This window comes from Myotis nattereri (genome assembly GCF_964212035.1).
Source record: "Myotis nattereri genome assembly, chromosome: 6".
NCBI classification, from domain to species: domain Eukaryota; kingdom Metazoa; phylum Chordata; class Mammalia; order Chiroptera; family Vespertilionidae; genus Myotis; species Myotis nattereri.
Window position 1 is genome coordinate 38,180,827 of NC_138081.1, and position 16,295 is coordinate 38,197,121.

A 16,295-nucleotide genomic window follows, 5' to 3' on the forward strand; every position below is an offset into this window, starting at 1 on the left:
CTTATATGTAACATATACATACATGGTTGAAAACTTGGGAAATGAAGAATACCTACCATCCTGACGGTCAACTTATGTATCCAGTTCTAGAATAACTAATATAGTAGGTAACTCTGAAGTCACCTGAATCATACAAATATAACTTAAATACTCAAAATTTGTCCCTTATCACAGCAGCTGAATTTTACTGACTTAATTTATTGGGAACACAAAAATCTTTCTACCTGACTACACACTTGGAGATGGGGCTATCCAAGGCACAATCTTAGTGAAGTTCACAGGGCCTCACCAGAGAAGTTGAGGAAAAGAGCAGAATAAGAAAGGGGAATCATTCTCCTTCTTTTGAAAAATTGTATGCAGGAGATAATTCTGAAGGAAAAAAGAGCAGCTGCAGGGGTGGGCCAACTTTTTGACTGGAGGGCCACAATGGGTTCTTAAACTGGACCGGAGGGCCGGAACAGAAGCATGGATGGAGTGTTTGTGTGAACTCATATAAACTCAAAGCAAACATCATTACATAAAAGGGCGCGGTCCCGGCCTGCGGGGCTTAGTTTGCCCACGGCTGATAGAGCCATGAGGTAGCTGGGATGGGCTCAAATTTCAGTGGAAGACTCTTCCTTTAAGTCCTTGACTCTGGAGAACTGAAGCTCCCTCAGCCTCTGCTACGTATCCTATGGATTGCCTTGTCTTCCCTGCTAGAAGAAAAAAATACTATATCTGTTCTTTGGATTTTACTAACATAACCTAATTTAATATGGATATAGAGATTTCAGACAAGATACCAGAGAGCATTTTTTCAAAAATTCAAGATTATCAGTGTGCCAGAAATTATAAATAAATAAATAAGTGGACCCTTGTTTTTTCCTGTTTCTTTTTAAAACATCATGCATACTTTTTAGATTCATATTTTTAATCCTTTTTAATTAAAAAACATTCTTGCCTTGTGCTTGCTCTTTTTATTGAAAAATTTCCCAGTTGACTTTGAATTGATTATTTAATTTCCTTTTCCAGGTGCCCCTGGAATCTAGAATACAACTTAGAAGCAAACAATTTCAGTTTTTTGATGATGACGAAGAAACTGGAGAGGGTCACACCATCTTTATGGGTCCTGTAGAAAAGTGAGAGAATTCCTTCACATTTGCAACACCCTTAAATTTCTTCTCTGTTTTATTGCTTTTCTTTTATATATATTCACACACACAAATATTTGATAATCTGCTTTTTTAAAATTTTTTGTTACAGGTTGATAGTATATCCACCACCTCCAGCTAAGGGAGGCATCTCTGTTACTAATGAGGACCTGCACTGTCTAAGTGAAGGAGAATTTTTAAATGATGTTATTATAGACTTTTATTTGAAGTAAGTTAACTTTCTGCTAACCTTTTAGCAACTCTTTAGCATTCTACAATGTGTATCTTTGTTTTCGGAGTCAAAACTATTTGGGTTTTGAATGCCATCATTGCCATTTAGTGTGGGAAGTTATTTAATGTCTCTACCTGTTCCTCATTTTAAAAATTATATCTAAAAAGGCTATAAGGATTAAATAAGATACTACATGTTAAGCACTAGGAAAAGTCCCTGGCACATACAAAGTGTTTTTAAATGACAGCTTATTATGTTGTTATTTTTTCAGTGTTTTAAGCCTTTAAAAATTGTTACTACCCTAGGGTAGGTATTAATTTTTTGAGCAAGCACAAACGTATGATCTCACTCATTTCCTTCAGTAAATGTTCAAGTGCCAGCTTATATACCCAGAACTTGTGTTAGAAGTTTATTGTTGTAGGGAACACAAATATGAGATTGAAGCAATAATAGAAGACAAAGTAGAAAAAAGAATGTTTCGTTCTCTTTAGAGATTGGGAAATATGAGGGACCAAGGAGCTTCCCTGGAAGAGCTTACATCATGACCCAGTATACACATGCATATACATGTATGTGCAGTGTGTTTATACATGTGTAAATTTGTATGTGTTTACTGGTTTGTGATATAAAATGGTGTGTATATGAAACAAAACAACTTAAATATCAGTGTGCTTAGAGCTTTACAATACTTGCTAGTTTATTCAAATGTATCTCATAAAAGAATTTTTAGAAATCTGATTATTAAAAGCTGCTGAATGATTTTATAGCCTAATAATAGTTGCAGTCCACTGTTTGGGGAAAGAAAACATTGTTATAACGAATGATAAGTATTGATGAGAGAAGTCATATCATAAGTGTATTTCCTTAATATCATTTTGATAAGCATTTTTATTATGGAATTCTAGATGAGAAATGATTTAAAGAAATTTAATTAAAGTGACCTAAGAAGCCTACTTAGGTCATTTTTGTTTGAGGGAAAAGGAAATAATAAAATGTTTTTAAGAGGTAGAGTTGTTTAGCAGGACTCCAAGCCTGATTGAATGGGTATTAGGAAGGATAAAAATGGGTGCCAAATAACTCCTAGTTTTCTACTACAGAGACCTGCTAAATGATTTTGCCACTAATTGAAGCAGTGAATGCAGAAGCAGAATAGGTTTGGGTAGGGGAGGGGGGAAATATCCCTTTTAGATGTCTGATACAGCAAAAGGGAGAGTGCCAGTAAACAGTTGAATATATGGTTCTGGATGTCATTTGAGTTCTGGCTGGACATATGGTTAGGAGGCTTTACTTTACAAGTAGTAGTTTAATTATGAAAATTGATCAAGCCCTGGCTGGTTTTGCTCAGTGGATAGAGCGTTGGCATGTGAACTGAAGAGTCCAGGTTTGTTTCCGGTCAAGGACACTTGCCTGGGTTGAGGGCTCATTCCCCAATAGGGGGCATGCAGGAGGCAGCCGATCAATGATTCTCTCTCATAATTGATGTTTCTATCTCTCCCTCTCCCTTCCTTTCTAAAATCAATAAAAATATATTTTAAATAAATAAATAGAAAAGAAAATTGATCAAACTGTTTAGGTAGGGATAAAAAAATGAGAAAAGGCTATAAGGACAGAACCTGGATAGTAGAGTTAGATAGACAGGGAAGACAGAGGCTCCCATGAATAAATTCTGAAGATATTTGAGAGTTTAAGAAGAAAAATCCAGAGAGAGTCATAAAATTAAAGGGAGGTAAATGCTTTAAAGCTGGACACATTTAGTGGTATCAACAGAGGTCAAGGCAGATAAAGGCTAAGAATAACTTTGAGGTCACAGTTACCCTAAGCTAATTAGGGTCCAGTATACATCCGGACTTCACCCTAGTCCATGGGGGATAATGAGGTACTCATCCCCATCCACTGGAGGTAGTACCAGTGGAAGCCTAGTGGGAAGCCTTCCATCCCCATCCAACAGTAACATGGAGCCCTTCCACGTTAATGGTGCCTAGTGGAGAACCTAAACCTCCACCCCACCTGGGAGTCATGAGTTGGTGCCCGTTTCAAACACAAGTGTGGTGCCAGGGAAAGCCTGCTAAAACACAAGAATTAAATGAAATCCAGAGTCTTACAATGCTTTCCAATGTCCAGATAAAATTACTTGTCTCACCCAGAACCAGAAAGATTTCAAACTGAATGAGAAAGAACAGCCAATAGTCAACACCAAGATTACACAGATATTAGAATTATTGGACAAATATTTTAAAGTACCCATCATATAATTTTTAATGAACAATTATGAACACGTGAAACTTTGTGGGTGGAATAAACAACACAGGCCAAGTGTGTCTTATCTACAAAAAAAAAACTCACTTCAAAGATAATTACATATATATATGAAAAGGATGGAAGAAGATAGAGCATGCAAATATTAATAGAGAGCAGGAGTTACTCTGTTAATATCAGATAAAGTAAACTTCCGAGCAAAGACAATTACTTACCAGGGATAGAGCGGGACATTATATAGTGATAAATGAGTGAATCCATCAAGAAGATCTAGCTGTACTTATTGGGAATGTGCCATAAAACAGAGCTACAAAATATGTGAAGCAAAAACTGATAGATCTAAAACTGGTGAGGAACTTTTTTCTGCCAATGGCCATTTAGATATTTATAACATCATTCAAGGGCCATACAAAATTACCAAGTTAAAATTAACCTCCTATATTTCGTCAAACATTTAATTAACTCATCCCTAATGACTTGGCAGGGCCAGACCAAATGATTTCACGGGCCTTACACAGCCTATACGCGGGACATTCCTCATCCCTGATCTAAAAGGAGAAAGTGAAAAATCCAAAAATATAACTGGAGAATTTAATTTCCCTCTCTCAACAATTTGATAGAACAACTAAACAAAATCAACAAGGATACAGAAGAATGCAACAACACCATCAACCCGTAGGCTTTACTTAACATTAGGGGGTAATATTATACTCCTATTTATGTTAACTATACTACCCCGTTATCAAAGATACTGTTTTTCCTTTTGAAGAGTTAATGGGAATGGAATATGTTTCAGTACATTATAAGTGTGTTACAGATTTGCTGACAAGAGAAACTGCCCTAGATTTTAGATGCCTAATTTTGCAGATGTAGATCCCTTTGAGATCAGTCATTCAATGACAAGTTCAGACAAAGCTCTTAAGCAAAATCAAAAGATGTTATCTCATTCAAATATCCAATAAGGATATGAAAAGATCCTTGACATTATTAGTCATCAAAGAAAATTCAAAACCAAAAAGAGATGTCGCCCTACACCCATTAGGATGGCAACTATATTAAAAAAACAAAACAAACAAAAGACAAACTAAAATAATGTGGACAAATGGCACCCTGTGTACTGCTAGTACGAGTGTAAAATCTTACAGCCAATATAGAAAATAGTATGGTGGTTCCTCAAAAAATTAAAAATAGAACTACCATGTGATCTAACAATCCTATTTCCGTGTATTTATCCAAAAGAATTGAGAGTAATGTTTCAAAGAGATTTTTGCACACCCATAGCACTATTCATAATAGTCAAGAGGTGGAAACAACCCAAACTGTTCATTGATGGATGGGTGATAAACAAAAGGTGGCTCAGTTGGATTGGAGCATTGTCCCATATGGTTGTGGGTTTGATTCCTACTCGGCACATACCTGGGTTGTGGGTTAGATATCTGATCAGGTGTGTACAGGAGGCAGCCAATCAATGTTCCTCACATCGATGTCTCTGTCTCTGTCTCTGTCTCTCTCTCTCTCTCTCTCTCTCTCTCTCTCTCTCTCTCTCACACACACACACACACACACACACACACAATAACAAATAATGCATATCTTCAGGTGAGGGTTAAAAAAAAAAAAACAGATAGAGGAAACCTGTCACATGCTACAACCTGGGTGAATCTGGAAGATACTATGGAAAGTGAAATAAGCCAGCTACAAAAAGACAAGTACTATATAGTTCCACGTAGATAATTTGTAGTCAAATTCATAGAAAATGAAAGGAAAAATGGTGGTTACCTGGAGCAAGGAATTGTCATTTTTTAGATATAGAGTTTCAGTTTGCAAGTTTAAAAAGATCTGTTTCACAACAATGGGAATATACATAACACCACTGAACTGTACACTTAAATGGTTAAGATTGCAAATTTTACGTATTTTTCCATAATTAAAAAAAGTTATCTTTTTTATTTTTTCTTTATTGATTAAGGTATTACATATGTGTCCTTATCCTTCCATTGCCCAACCGCCCACTCATGCCCTTACCGCCCTGTTGTCTGTGTCCATTGGTTAGGCTTAAATGCATGCATACAATTCCTTTGGTTGATCTCTCTCCCTTACCCCCACCCTCCCCTACCTTCCCCTGAGGTTTGGCAGTCAGATCGATGCTTCTCTGTCTCTGGATCTGTTTTTGTTCATCAGTTTGTGATGTTCATTATGTTCCATAAATGAGTGAGATCATGTAATATTTATCTTTCTCTGACTGGACTATTTCGCTTACCTCTTAATCCTACTATATACTTAACAAACCAAACTATTGAAAAGTCTTAAGTGAATATATAGAACAACACTGCTGTTGTTGGATGAAGTGTTCTGTGAATGTCATTTAGGTCAAGTTGTTTGATATTGGACTTATCTTTGTCCTTAACTGATTTTCTACATACCGATTCTATCAATTATTGAGAAGGTTGTTGATTTCCAGTTGTAATTATGAATTTGTTAGTTTCTCCTTTTAGATCTATCGGTTTTTGCCTTATGTATTTTGAAACTCTGTTGTTGGGCACATACATGTTTATGCCTTCTCAGAGATTGATCCCTTTATTATGTAATGTCTCTCTTTATCCTTGATAATCTTTCTTAAGTCCACTTTGTTCAAAATGAATATAGCTATTCCAGGTTTCTTTCAGATTATGTTTACATGGTTCTGTTTACATGCTAATGTATTTCTTTACCACTTTACTTTTAACCTTCTTACGTCTTTTTATTTAAAATGTTTCCATTTTTGAACGCATATTGGTGGATCTAAAAACTAAGTTGAACTCCTAATATTTTATTTATATTTTAGTTTATTCTATTTCATACATAAATAATATATAATTTACATTACAGTAGACATTTTATAATCGTTTGTTTATACTGTTGAAATTCTTTATATTTTCAGGAGACTCCTTGACATTTTATACTTACACTTTAAAACAAAATTTTTACAATAAACTTGATTATCTACAAGTTCTATCTTTTCTAATGTAGATCAGTATTCCAAATAAAATTCTAACAAAATCCATGACTTTAAAATTTGTATATAGGGTGTCCAAAAAAATGTACATACACTTTAACAGCTAATAGCTCAATTTTGAAAATGAAATGTATTTTAATAAACACTGGCCTTTATAATTATTCAAAGTATATGTATGCATTTTGGGGGGACATCCTATACTTGTAACATTCTTTTATATATAATTTATTTTTATTGATTTCATTGAGGAAAGGAGAGGGAGATAGAAACATAAATGATAAGAGAGAGTCATTGATCAACTGCCTCGTTCACGCCTCCCACTGGGGATCGAACCCACAACCCTGGCATGTACAATCAGAATCAGACCATGACCTCCTGGTTCATAGGTCGATGCTCAACCACTGAGCCACACTTGTGACATACTTAGAAGTGAATTTTAAAAGGAAAAATTTTTTAAAACATCACTGTTAAAATCAGTTATTCGGCTCTTACCAAAGCTTGCTCGTTATTTCCTAACTCTACAAATTAGAAACAAACTTTTAAAGTTTGTCAGTATTATAAGATTTAAAAGGTCATTGCATCTAAAGAATGTTAATAAAATGCAGAGAAGAAAAGAATTACTTTAATAAAAATTACTTTCAAAGTCACATATTACTAGACTAGCAGAGTAACCTTAAAATAATCTTTTTACTTCATCCTATAGTTAAGTCATGATTTGATTGTTAGAATGTTCACTTTATGAAGTACCAAGTGGACAGCTTTACCATGACATTCAATATTTAAATGATTTATACAGAAAAAAAAAGTGCACCCAAATGGATGAAATTTCCACAAGATTTTTGTAATGAACTTAAAATTTCCCTTCAATTCTATAAGAGACATGGCTTTTCTAATTAAAGTTAATAGTTCTGACCTATGTACATTGTACATTAAAAAAGCTATATATAGCCACAGAAATACCAGTGGAGGTATGCCAGATCAGAAAGACAAAACACTTTACAAGGCATGGATTTGTTTACATATGAAGTTAGAGTCAGTTTTTTTAAATCACAAATAACTTTTCTTTTTTAAGTTGAATTATCCCTCTGTTTATTTGACTCACTTTTACAGAGCAGCCACTGAAGTTTGGGCTGGTGAAAGCTGCATGGTTCACCAATTATGATATAGCCCCTAAACTCAAATCTAGTTCACTGCATGCTCTGTTTTGAATATATTATTGTAAAATTCAGTGATTGATTTAAACTGTCATGAGATGATTCACTGTATTATAATTTCTTTTGTGGGGACACACTGACTTGCTCTAAAGCAAGAAATTTTGTAATTGGGTCCTTTTCATCAGAACTTGAGCTTCAGAATGATAATATTATGCTAAGGGACATGTCTCTAGGTGTGCCCTCAGGGACATTTGCTGTTTCTATGTAAGATTTCATAAGGCTTTCAGATTATCCTCATTTTAATAAAATGCATATGGTCATTAGCTTGATTTTGAATAGTTCCTTTGAGGATTTGTAACAAACAAATTTAATATATCATAATTTTCCTTTGTGATATCAAGGAACCATTGCTATTTGTTTTGAGGTAGACCTAAAGAAAAAACAACTAAGGCAAGGAAAAATTAGAACCAATATAAGATCCCTTTAAAGTTGCATTGTTGCAACCTTAACACTGAATAGGTTTTTTCTATTTCTTTTTGTGTGTGTGTTTTTTAAGTAATATATGGCTAGGTCTTTTTGGTTTATTAACTGAATTATTTAAAACTAGAGGCCCAGTGCACGAAATTCGGCCACTGAGGCGTGTCCCGCAGCCCAGCCTGCACTCTCCAATCTGGGACCCCTTGGGGGATGTCTGACTGCCGGTTTAGCCCAAATCCCTGTGGGATCCCTAAGCCAGCAGTTGGACATCCTTCTCATAACCAGGGACTGCTGCCTCCTAACCATTCACCTGCCTGATTGCCCCTAACCACTTCTTCCTGCCAGCCTGATCACCCCCTAACCACTTCCCTGACAGCCTGATTAATGCCTAATTGCTCCCCTCCCAGCCCAATAGCTCCCAATTGCCCTTCCTTGCCGGCCATCTTGTGGCCACATGGGCATGGCCATCTTGTGACCACATGGGTGTGGCCATCTTGTGCAAGGGTGTGACGGTCAATTTGCATATTACCTCTTTATTATATAGGATAAACAGCACATGAAAACAATAGGTATATTAAGATACTAGAGGTCCGGTGCATGAAGATTCATGCACTGGAGGGGGGGGGGGTCCCTCAGCTCAGCCTTCCCCCTCTCACAAGTCCAGGAACCCTCAGGGGTGGGAGGCAACCCGGCAATCGGGAGAAGGCAACACCTCATCATACCTCTGCTGCTGCCACTGCTGGCAGTGCAAACCTTGGCCGGCCCTGGTTACTTGAGCCTTCGGCGGCTGGGCAGCCGCCATCCAAAGCTTGCCTGCACCTCAGGCTGGCCTTTGGCGGCTGGGGGACTGAGGGGACTGGAGGACTCCGGAGCCAGGTACGCGGAGCGGCCGGGCCTGCCTGGGAGTGGGCCCAGCGTTGCTGCACGCCTGCCGCCCGGTGAGGCTGAGGGGACTGGGCTCCTCCATCTTGTGGGTGTAGGTGCCATCATCTTTGAGGCCTTGGCAGTCAATTAGCATATTCCCACTTTATTAGATAGGATAATGGACATAATATACAATTCACTCATTTAAGGTGTACAATTCAGTGGTTTTAGTATATTCAGAAATTTGTGCAATCATCACTGTCTGTATTATTATAATTTCATTCCCCCAAAGAGCCCCAATAACCATTAGCAGTGATTCCTCATTTTCCTCCAGCTCCAGTTCCAGCATTAGGCAACCACTAGCTCTTCCCTATCTATGTGGATTTGCATATTCTGAATATATCATATACATGGAGTTATACAACATGTGCTCCTTTATGACTAGCTTCTTTCACTTAGCACGGTGTTTTCAAGTTTCTTCTATTTTACAGCAGGTATCGGTGCTTTTTTGTTCAGTATATTTCATTGTATGGATATATACCACATTTTATTTTTCCATTCATTAGTTGATGAGTGTTTCTGACATTTCCACTTTGTGGCTATTATAAATAATGTTATGAATGTGCCCTTGTTTTAAAATATTAGATCTTTCAGATCTGGAAACAGCCTAAGTGCCCATCAGTAGATGAATGGATTAGAAAACTGTGGTACATCTACACGATGGAATACTATGCTGCTCTAAAAAGGAAGGAACTCTTACCATTTGCAACAGCATGGATGGAACTGGAGAGCATTATGCTAAGTGAAATAAGCCAGTCAATGAAGGAAAAATACCACATGATCTCACTCATTCATGGATAATAGAGACCATTATAAACTTTTGAACAATAATAGATACAGAGGCAGAGCTGCCTCAAACAGATTGTCAAACTGCAGCAGGAAGGCCGGGGAGGGTTGGGGGGCAGGAGGTAGGGGGGAAAGAGATCAGCCAAAGGACTTGTATGCATGCATATAAGCATAACCAATGGACATAAGACACTGGGGGATAGGGGAGGCTAGGGGACTTTCTATGGGGGGAGGGGGGTGAAATATGGACACATATGTAATACCCTTTGTAATACTTTAAGCAATAAAATAGAAAAAATATTAGATCTTTCAAATCACAGTTTTACTCTCAAATATACTTTTCATTACTTGAGAATTATCTGGTAGTTATTACCTAGAATATGAAGTCAACTCTGCTTCTTTCAGTGGTAAGGAATAGAAATTGATGGTGGCTAAATTGATTACTGCCTGCCTGTTAGTGTGAGGTAAACTGCTATATTCACTATATTGGAATTATTTTTTATAAAATAGATATTTGGTGCTTGAAAAACTGAAGAAAGAAGATGCTGACCGAATTCATATATTCAGTTCTTTTTTCTACAAACGCCTTAATCAGAGAGAAAGGAGAAATCTCCATGAAACACCTAATCTATCGTAAGTCAAGCTCTTTGAAAATGTTGAACAGATGTAATAAGTTACTGAAATTTAACTCAGTAAAAAATCACTTATTTGTGCTCTGGTCAGTGTGGCGTAACTGGTTGAGAGTTCTCCCATGCACCAAAAGGGTCCCATGAACCAAAAAGTCACCAGTTTGATTCCCAGTCAGGGCACATGCCTGGGTTGCTGGCTCAGTCCTCTGTAGGAGGCAGCTGATAAGTATTTCTCTCTCTCTTTTCCCCTCTCCCCCTAACATCAATGAAAACACATTTTTTAGAAAATCACTTATTTGTGTTGAGGCAACATAATCTGTTACTAACACAATCATAATATTGGATTGTATCCAATATATAATGTGGATCAATATCCACAATATTCTAAAACCTTAAGAATATGTAGAATTCATAAAGGTTTTAGGTGTAATATTTAAATCAGTATTTTCCCAATATGCCTGATGATTTAAAAAAAATTACTTGGATACTTATCAAATATAGATTGCTTTATTTTACCCTAGATGTTCCATACTATCTATGAAAGAAACCTGTGAATTTGTGCTTTTTTTTATCCTCACCTGAGTATATTTTCCATTTATTTTAAAGAGAGTGGGGGAGAGAGGGAAGACAGAGAAAAATATTGATGTGAGAGAAACACATCAATTGGTTGCCTCCTACACTCGCCCTAACCAGGGCCCTGGCCAGGAATGAGTCTGCAACCTAGGTACGTGCCCGTGATCGGAATCCAACCCGGTACCCTTCGATACACAGGCCGGTGCTCTATCCATTGTGCAAAACTGGCTAAGGCAAGTTTGTGCTTTTAGTAAGTTCTTTGGATGTTTCTTCTCAGATAAGTTAAGGAAATACTATTCTACATATTAGGCTTGATAGGCCTGTGTACTTTTGTTTATAATTCTCCTTTAATGATTGCATCCAGCTCTAATACTTACTTAGTAATTGATTAAAATATACACATAAAGAGTTGGTTTTTTTTTTTTAATCATAAGTTGCTGTTAAATGCTTAAATTGAAGGCTGATGTGGATAACACAAATAGTATCCACTAGTTCAGTGATTCCTAATTTTCATCTTAGAGTTGATGATTGTGATTGATTTTGACCAGTGGTCATAATGTATTCTTCTTCATCTACTGTAAGATAATGTTCACTTTTCTTGCTCTTTCTTTTGCTGTTCTCATTGGTCATGGTCTGATTTGCTTCTCAATCTGATTGCTTGTGCCATTTCTGCAGTAATAAACAATAATAGCACTGATTTACTCTAGTATATAGTAGCAGGAATTAAATATCTCTTTCTTCCAGATTCAGTGATGGGCAGTTTCTAGCTCTATCTCAGATATTTTGTTTTCTTTCTCCAGCTTGTTAAATCATCTTTTACAACTATTCTGTTAACAGCTTAATATTCGTAATTTATAAATTGTTGCATATAAGTTGAAGCACTAGGAACATTTCAGAAACTTGATAGTCTATGTCTTGTCTTACAGAATACAGCAAAAGCGGCATGGGAGAGTAAAAACATGGACCCGGCATGTAGATATTTTTGAAAAGGATTTTATTTTTGTACCCCTTAATGAAGCGTGAGTAAGAATTCCCTTTCTGTAAATGTGACAATTTTTAGAAAATATGTTTAGGATGTGAAGATTTCATCCATTTTAAACTTTTTGAAATTTGTTCTGTATGTCTATACTTATACTGCCTTTTTAATGATAATTGATGTAGTTTTCCAGTAAATCATGTAAGATACTGAATTTTACAAACACTAGATGAGATATTTCTAATTTTGTCTTAGTGGTCAATGTAGAATAATGTTAATTTTTAAAATGGTGCTGCTTGTGGTCTAGCAAACATCATATGGAAAAAGCTACTTTGCCCTAGCCAGTGCGGGCACACATGTACAGTGCAATTGAAACTTCGTGGCCCATGCGCAGAAGTCAGTATTTTGTGGAAGAGCCACACTCAAGGGGCCAAAGAGCACATGTGACTCACGAACCGCAGTTTGCCAACCACTGCCCTAGCCGGTTTGGCTCAGTGGATAGAGCGTTGGCCTGCAGACTGAAGGACCCCGGGTTCAATTCTGGTCAAAGGCACATGTCCGGGCTGCGGGCTCTATCCTCAGCGGGGGCGTGCAGAAGGCAGCTGATCAATCATTATTTCTCATCATTAATGTTTCTATCTCCTTCTCTCTGAAATCAATAAAAATATGTTTAAAGAAAAAGAAAAGGCTACTTTATACAGAAAGATGATTAAGTCCCATAGAAGAATTTGAATTCTTAGTTTAAAACACATTTAGGCTCTTAACCAAGAAAAGAAGAAAAGGTAGCTAGCTAGATTTTTGTCATTTTCTCAAGTTGAAAACCATGCTGACTACGCAGTTATTTTCTAAGTAAAAGGGGGTACTTAAGCATTTTGTGTTATTTTCCCCCAAAAGAGGCATTGATTTATAGGAGTATTATTAGACTTAAATTTGTATTTCTTTTGTTGTTGTTGTTTTCCTATGCTCTCCAATCAAACATCCCCAGGATAACACCTGTAGTTGGATAATTTTGGGCTTATTACTTGTATCAAAGGAGAACACATACCATAGACAACCATGGAGCCTCTCAGTGCAAGTGTGTTTGAAAAAGCCTATAACAAAATTTGGGCTTTAGTTTGGTGATTTGGGGAAAGATCTAAGAAAGCAGTGGTTTGCTTGGGTAAAGAAGTAGCATTCACTCATTGAGCAAAAAAGGGAATTTTGATATTTGGGGGGTTGGTTTTTGTGACCTTGTTTGTCTCTGCTTAGACAGATTATGAAACGGCCTTGCTTTGCCTCATTTTATTATGGTTGCAGAGTAGCCTTGTCTGAGTTTGATGTTCTGTGAGATTATTTATGTCTAATAAGCTTAACTGTGCCAGGCTAGCTTCTGAATATTTTTTTTCTCACTTTGAAAAACAAATTCACTGTACAGTATCATCAAGCTATATTTATTTAAAACCCTGCTTTATCACCAGTTCACACTGTTCATCATATTATTTATTCACTTGATTTTTAGATTCACTTGTTGATAGGTGTGTATTTGTTGTTCATAATTTGTATCTTTACCTTTTTCTTCTTCTTCCTCTTCTTAAAGGATACCTTTCAGCATTTCATATAATAATGGTTTGGTGGTGATGAACTCCTTTAGCTTTTTCTTATCTGTGAAGCTCTTTATCTGACCTTCAATTCTGAATGATAGCTTTGCTGGATAAAGTAATCTTGGTTGTAGGTTCTTGGCATTCATCACTTTGAATATTTCTTGCCATTCTCTTCTGGCCTGCATGGTTTCTGTTGAGAAATCAGCTGACAGTCGTATGGGTACTCCCTTGTAGGTAACTGACTGACTTTCTCTTACTGCTTTTAAGATTCTCTTTATCTTTTGCTCTTGGCATTTTAATTATGATGTGTCTTGGTGTGGTCCTCTTTGGATTCCTTTTGTTTGGGTTTCTCTGCGCTTCCTGGACTTGTAAGTCTATTTCTTTCACCAGGTAGGGGAAGTTTTCTGTCATTATTTCTTCAAATAGGTTTTCAATATCTTGCTCTCTCTCTCCTTCTGGCACCCCTATAATTCGGATGTTGGTACGCTTGAAGCTGTCCCAGAGGCTCCTTACACTATCTTCATATTTTTGGATTCTTTTTTCATTTTGCTTTTCTGGTTGGGTGTTTTTTGCTTCTTTGTATTTCAAATCGTTGACTTGATTCTTGCGATCCTCTAGTCTGCTGTTGGGATTCTGTATAATATTCTTTATTTCAGTCAGTGTATGCTTTATTTCTTGTTGGTCCTTTATCACAACCTCGAGGGTCTCATTAGATTTCTTGTTGGTCTCATTAAGTTTATCGGCAGTTTCTAGAAAATTCTTGAAAAACCTTAAAAGTGTGGATTTGAACTCTATATCCAGTAGTTTGGTTTCCTCCATTTCTGTAATTTGTGTCCTTTTTCTTTGTCTCCACATTTTTTATGCTTCCCTGTGTTGATAAAGTGGTTTTTTGTGCTAAGTGTCTTCTAGAGCCCATTGGTTAAGTCTCCCCAATTACCTGAGGAGGACACTTTTGGTGCACCCCCTTGTGGTCTTTGTGCACAGTCTTGTTGTAGTTAAGCCTTGATTGTTGTAGGTAACACTCGGAGGAATTGACCTCCAGACCAATTGGCTGTGAGAATCAGCTGTGTCTGCAGTGGGAGAACTTCTGTGCTGGAGACACCCCTCCGGGGCAAGACTTGCTTCAATGGGGCTTTGGTGCTCACTGAGTCTGCCCCCTGAGTGTGTCCTTTATGGTTCCACGGAGCTGCAAACTGGATGGCCCCACTTTGACCTCTGGGTACACTGGCTCCTGGATCACTAGGGAGGTGCTAATCTAGCCTCTGCCTTAGGCTATCCAACAAAAGCCTCCCTGCAGGGCTTGGGCGGGGCGGGTCCCACGGGATCAACAGGGCGGGGCTAGCAGTTTTATGGCTGCTCTCAGAGGCTCCACTTCTCAGTGTCTCAGCAACCACTGCAAGCCCCTCTGAGAGAAAGTTGCCCTCGAGTTCCGACCGATGCCAGACAGTCCCGCTTCTCCCGTATGCGTCTGGGTCCCCAGAGACTCGCCCGGAACTGGAGCTCAGAGCCTGAGAATCCCTCCCGATTGAAAACGGCAATCATGCTCTCAGCCGCTAGCCCCCTCCGTGTGGGCCTCTGTACCTTAGGATTTTACTTCCACACTGCGCCTCCTTTAAGTCTCGGTATGCTTTTCTCTTTCCTTCTAGTTGTAGAATTACCACTCAGCCAGCCTTCCTGTTTTTCTGGATGATGTCTGTTCCGTCTTTTAGTTGTATTTTTGAAGTGGTTGTTTGAGGCAGCAAACTCCGGTATTTACCTATGCGGCCATCTTGGTTTTCCCTTAATCTTCACTTTCTTCATTCTTCTCAAAATAAGGTTTCTTGCCATATATTTGTTATATAAAGTAATTTGTAAGCTGCCTAATAGGTGAAATGGAGAATATCTACTTATATAAAAATGATGGATGGTGTTCGTCACGACCTGAACTGCAGCAACCAAGCAGAAGGAAGTCAGTCCCTCAGGGGTTGTCTTGGCAACGGCTGTGCCCTGCCCTGAGCTGTTTCCTGTAAGGGCAGGGTTTGAGGCAGGAACCTGCCCTGGGAGCGTGGAGGCATATCTTTCTAAAGTGTGCGGAGCCAGCACAGCCCGGGGTGAACCTGAGTGGGGGCGGCTGAAAGGCTTAGAAAAGACAGACAAGAGAATGAAAGCTGGGTCTCGGTGGGTCGCTGCTTCTCTGAGAGCGACCACGCCCACAGCCATTCCTGTATTTTATAGCAGATGCTACAAGGCAAAGTAAGGGCATGACAAAGATGTTCACAACATTTTCCTGGGATTCAATCCTCCTCAGCTACATGCACCTGAACTCTATCAAACCTACATCACTCAAGCATGTGTGGCCATGTGTTCAGACCAAGGGTTCAAGCTTACAACTACAGCTGTTGGCTATAATTGTTCTGGGAGGGCCCTGCCCTCCAAGCTGGGACTTGCACGTGGTAATGAGAGGACTGTGCCCTCTCATCAGTCCAAGGCTTGAACCTGTCCAAAACACTGTAGCGGCTCCCCACAATAAAGTTTTAACTCTGTTTCTTTGTTACTAATGTTGTGGCCCCACCCCATAACAAAGAAACAATTTCCGGAGGATGA

At 38.1% G+C, this 16,295-nt stretch overlaps 1 protein-coding gene across 4 annotated transcripts in view; it reads left to right on the top strand.

The window, feature by feature from the left end:
- Positions 1-16,295, top strand: part of SENP6 (SUMO specific peptidase 6) — a 115,515-nt gene that overhangs the window by 85,990 nt on the left and 13,230 nt on the right. For all 4 annotated transcript variants that reach the window (XM_081094855.1, XM_081094857.1, XM_081094856.1 and 1 more), the window contains 4 exons: positions 1,012-1,118; positions 1,243-1,359; positions 10,465-10,587; positions 12,083-12,175. In XM_081094855.1, coding sequence (XP_080950981.1) covers positions 1,012-1,118; positions 1,243-1,359; positions 10,465-10,587; positions 12,083-12,175 — 440 coding nt within the window. The remainder of the gene's footprint in view (positions 1-1,011; positions 1,119-1,242; positions 1,360-10,464; positions 10,588-12,082; positions 12,176-16,295) is intronic.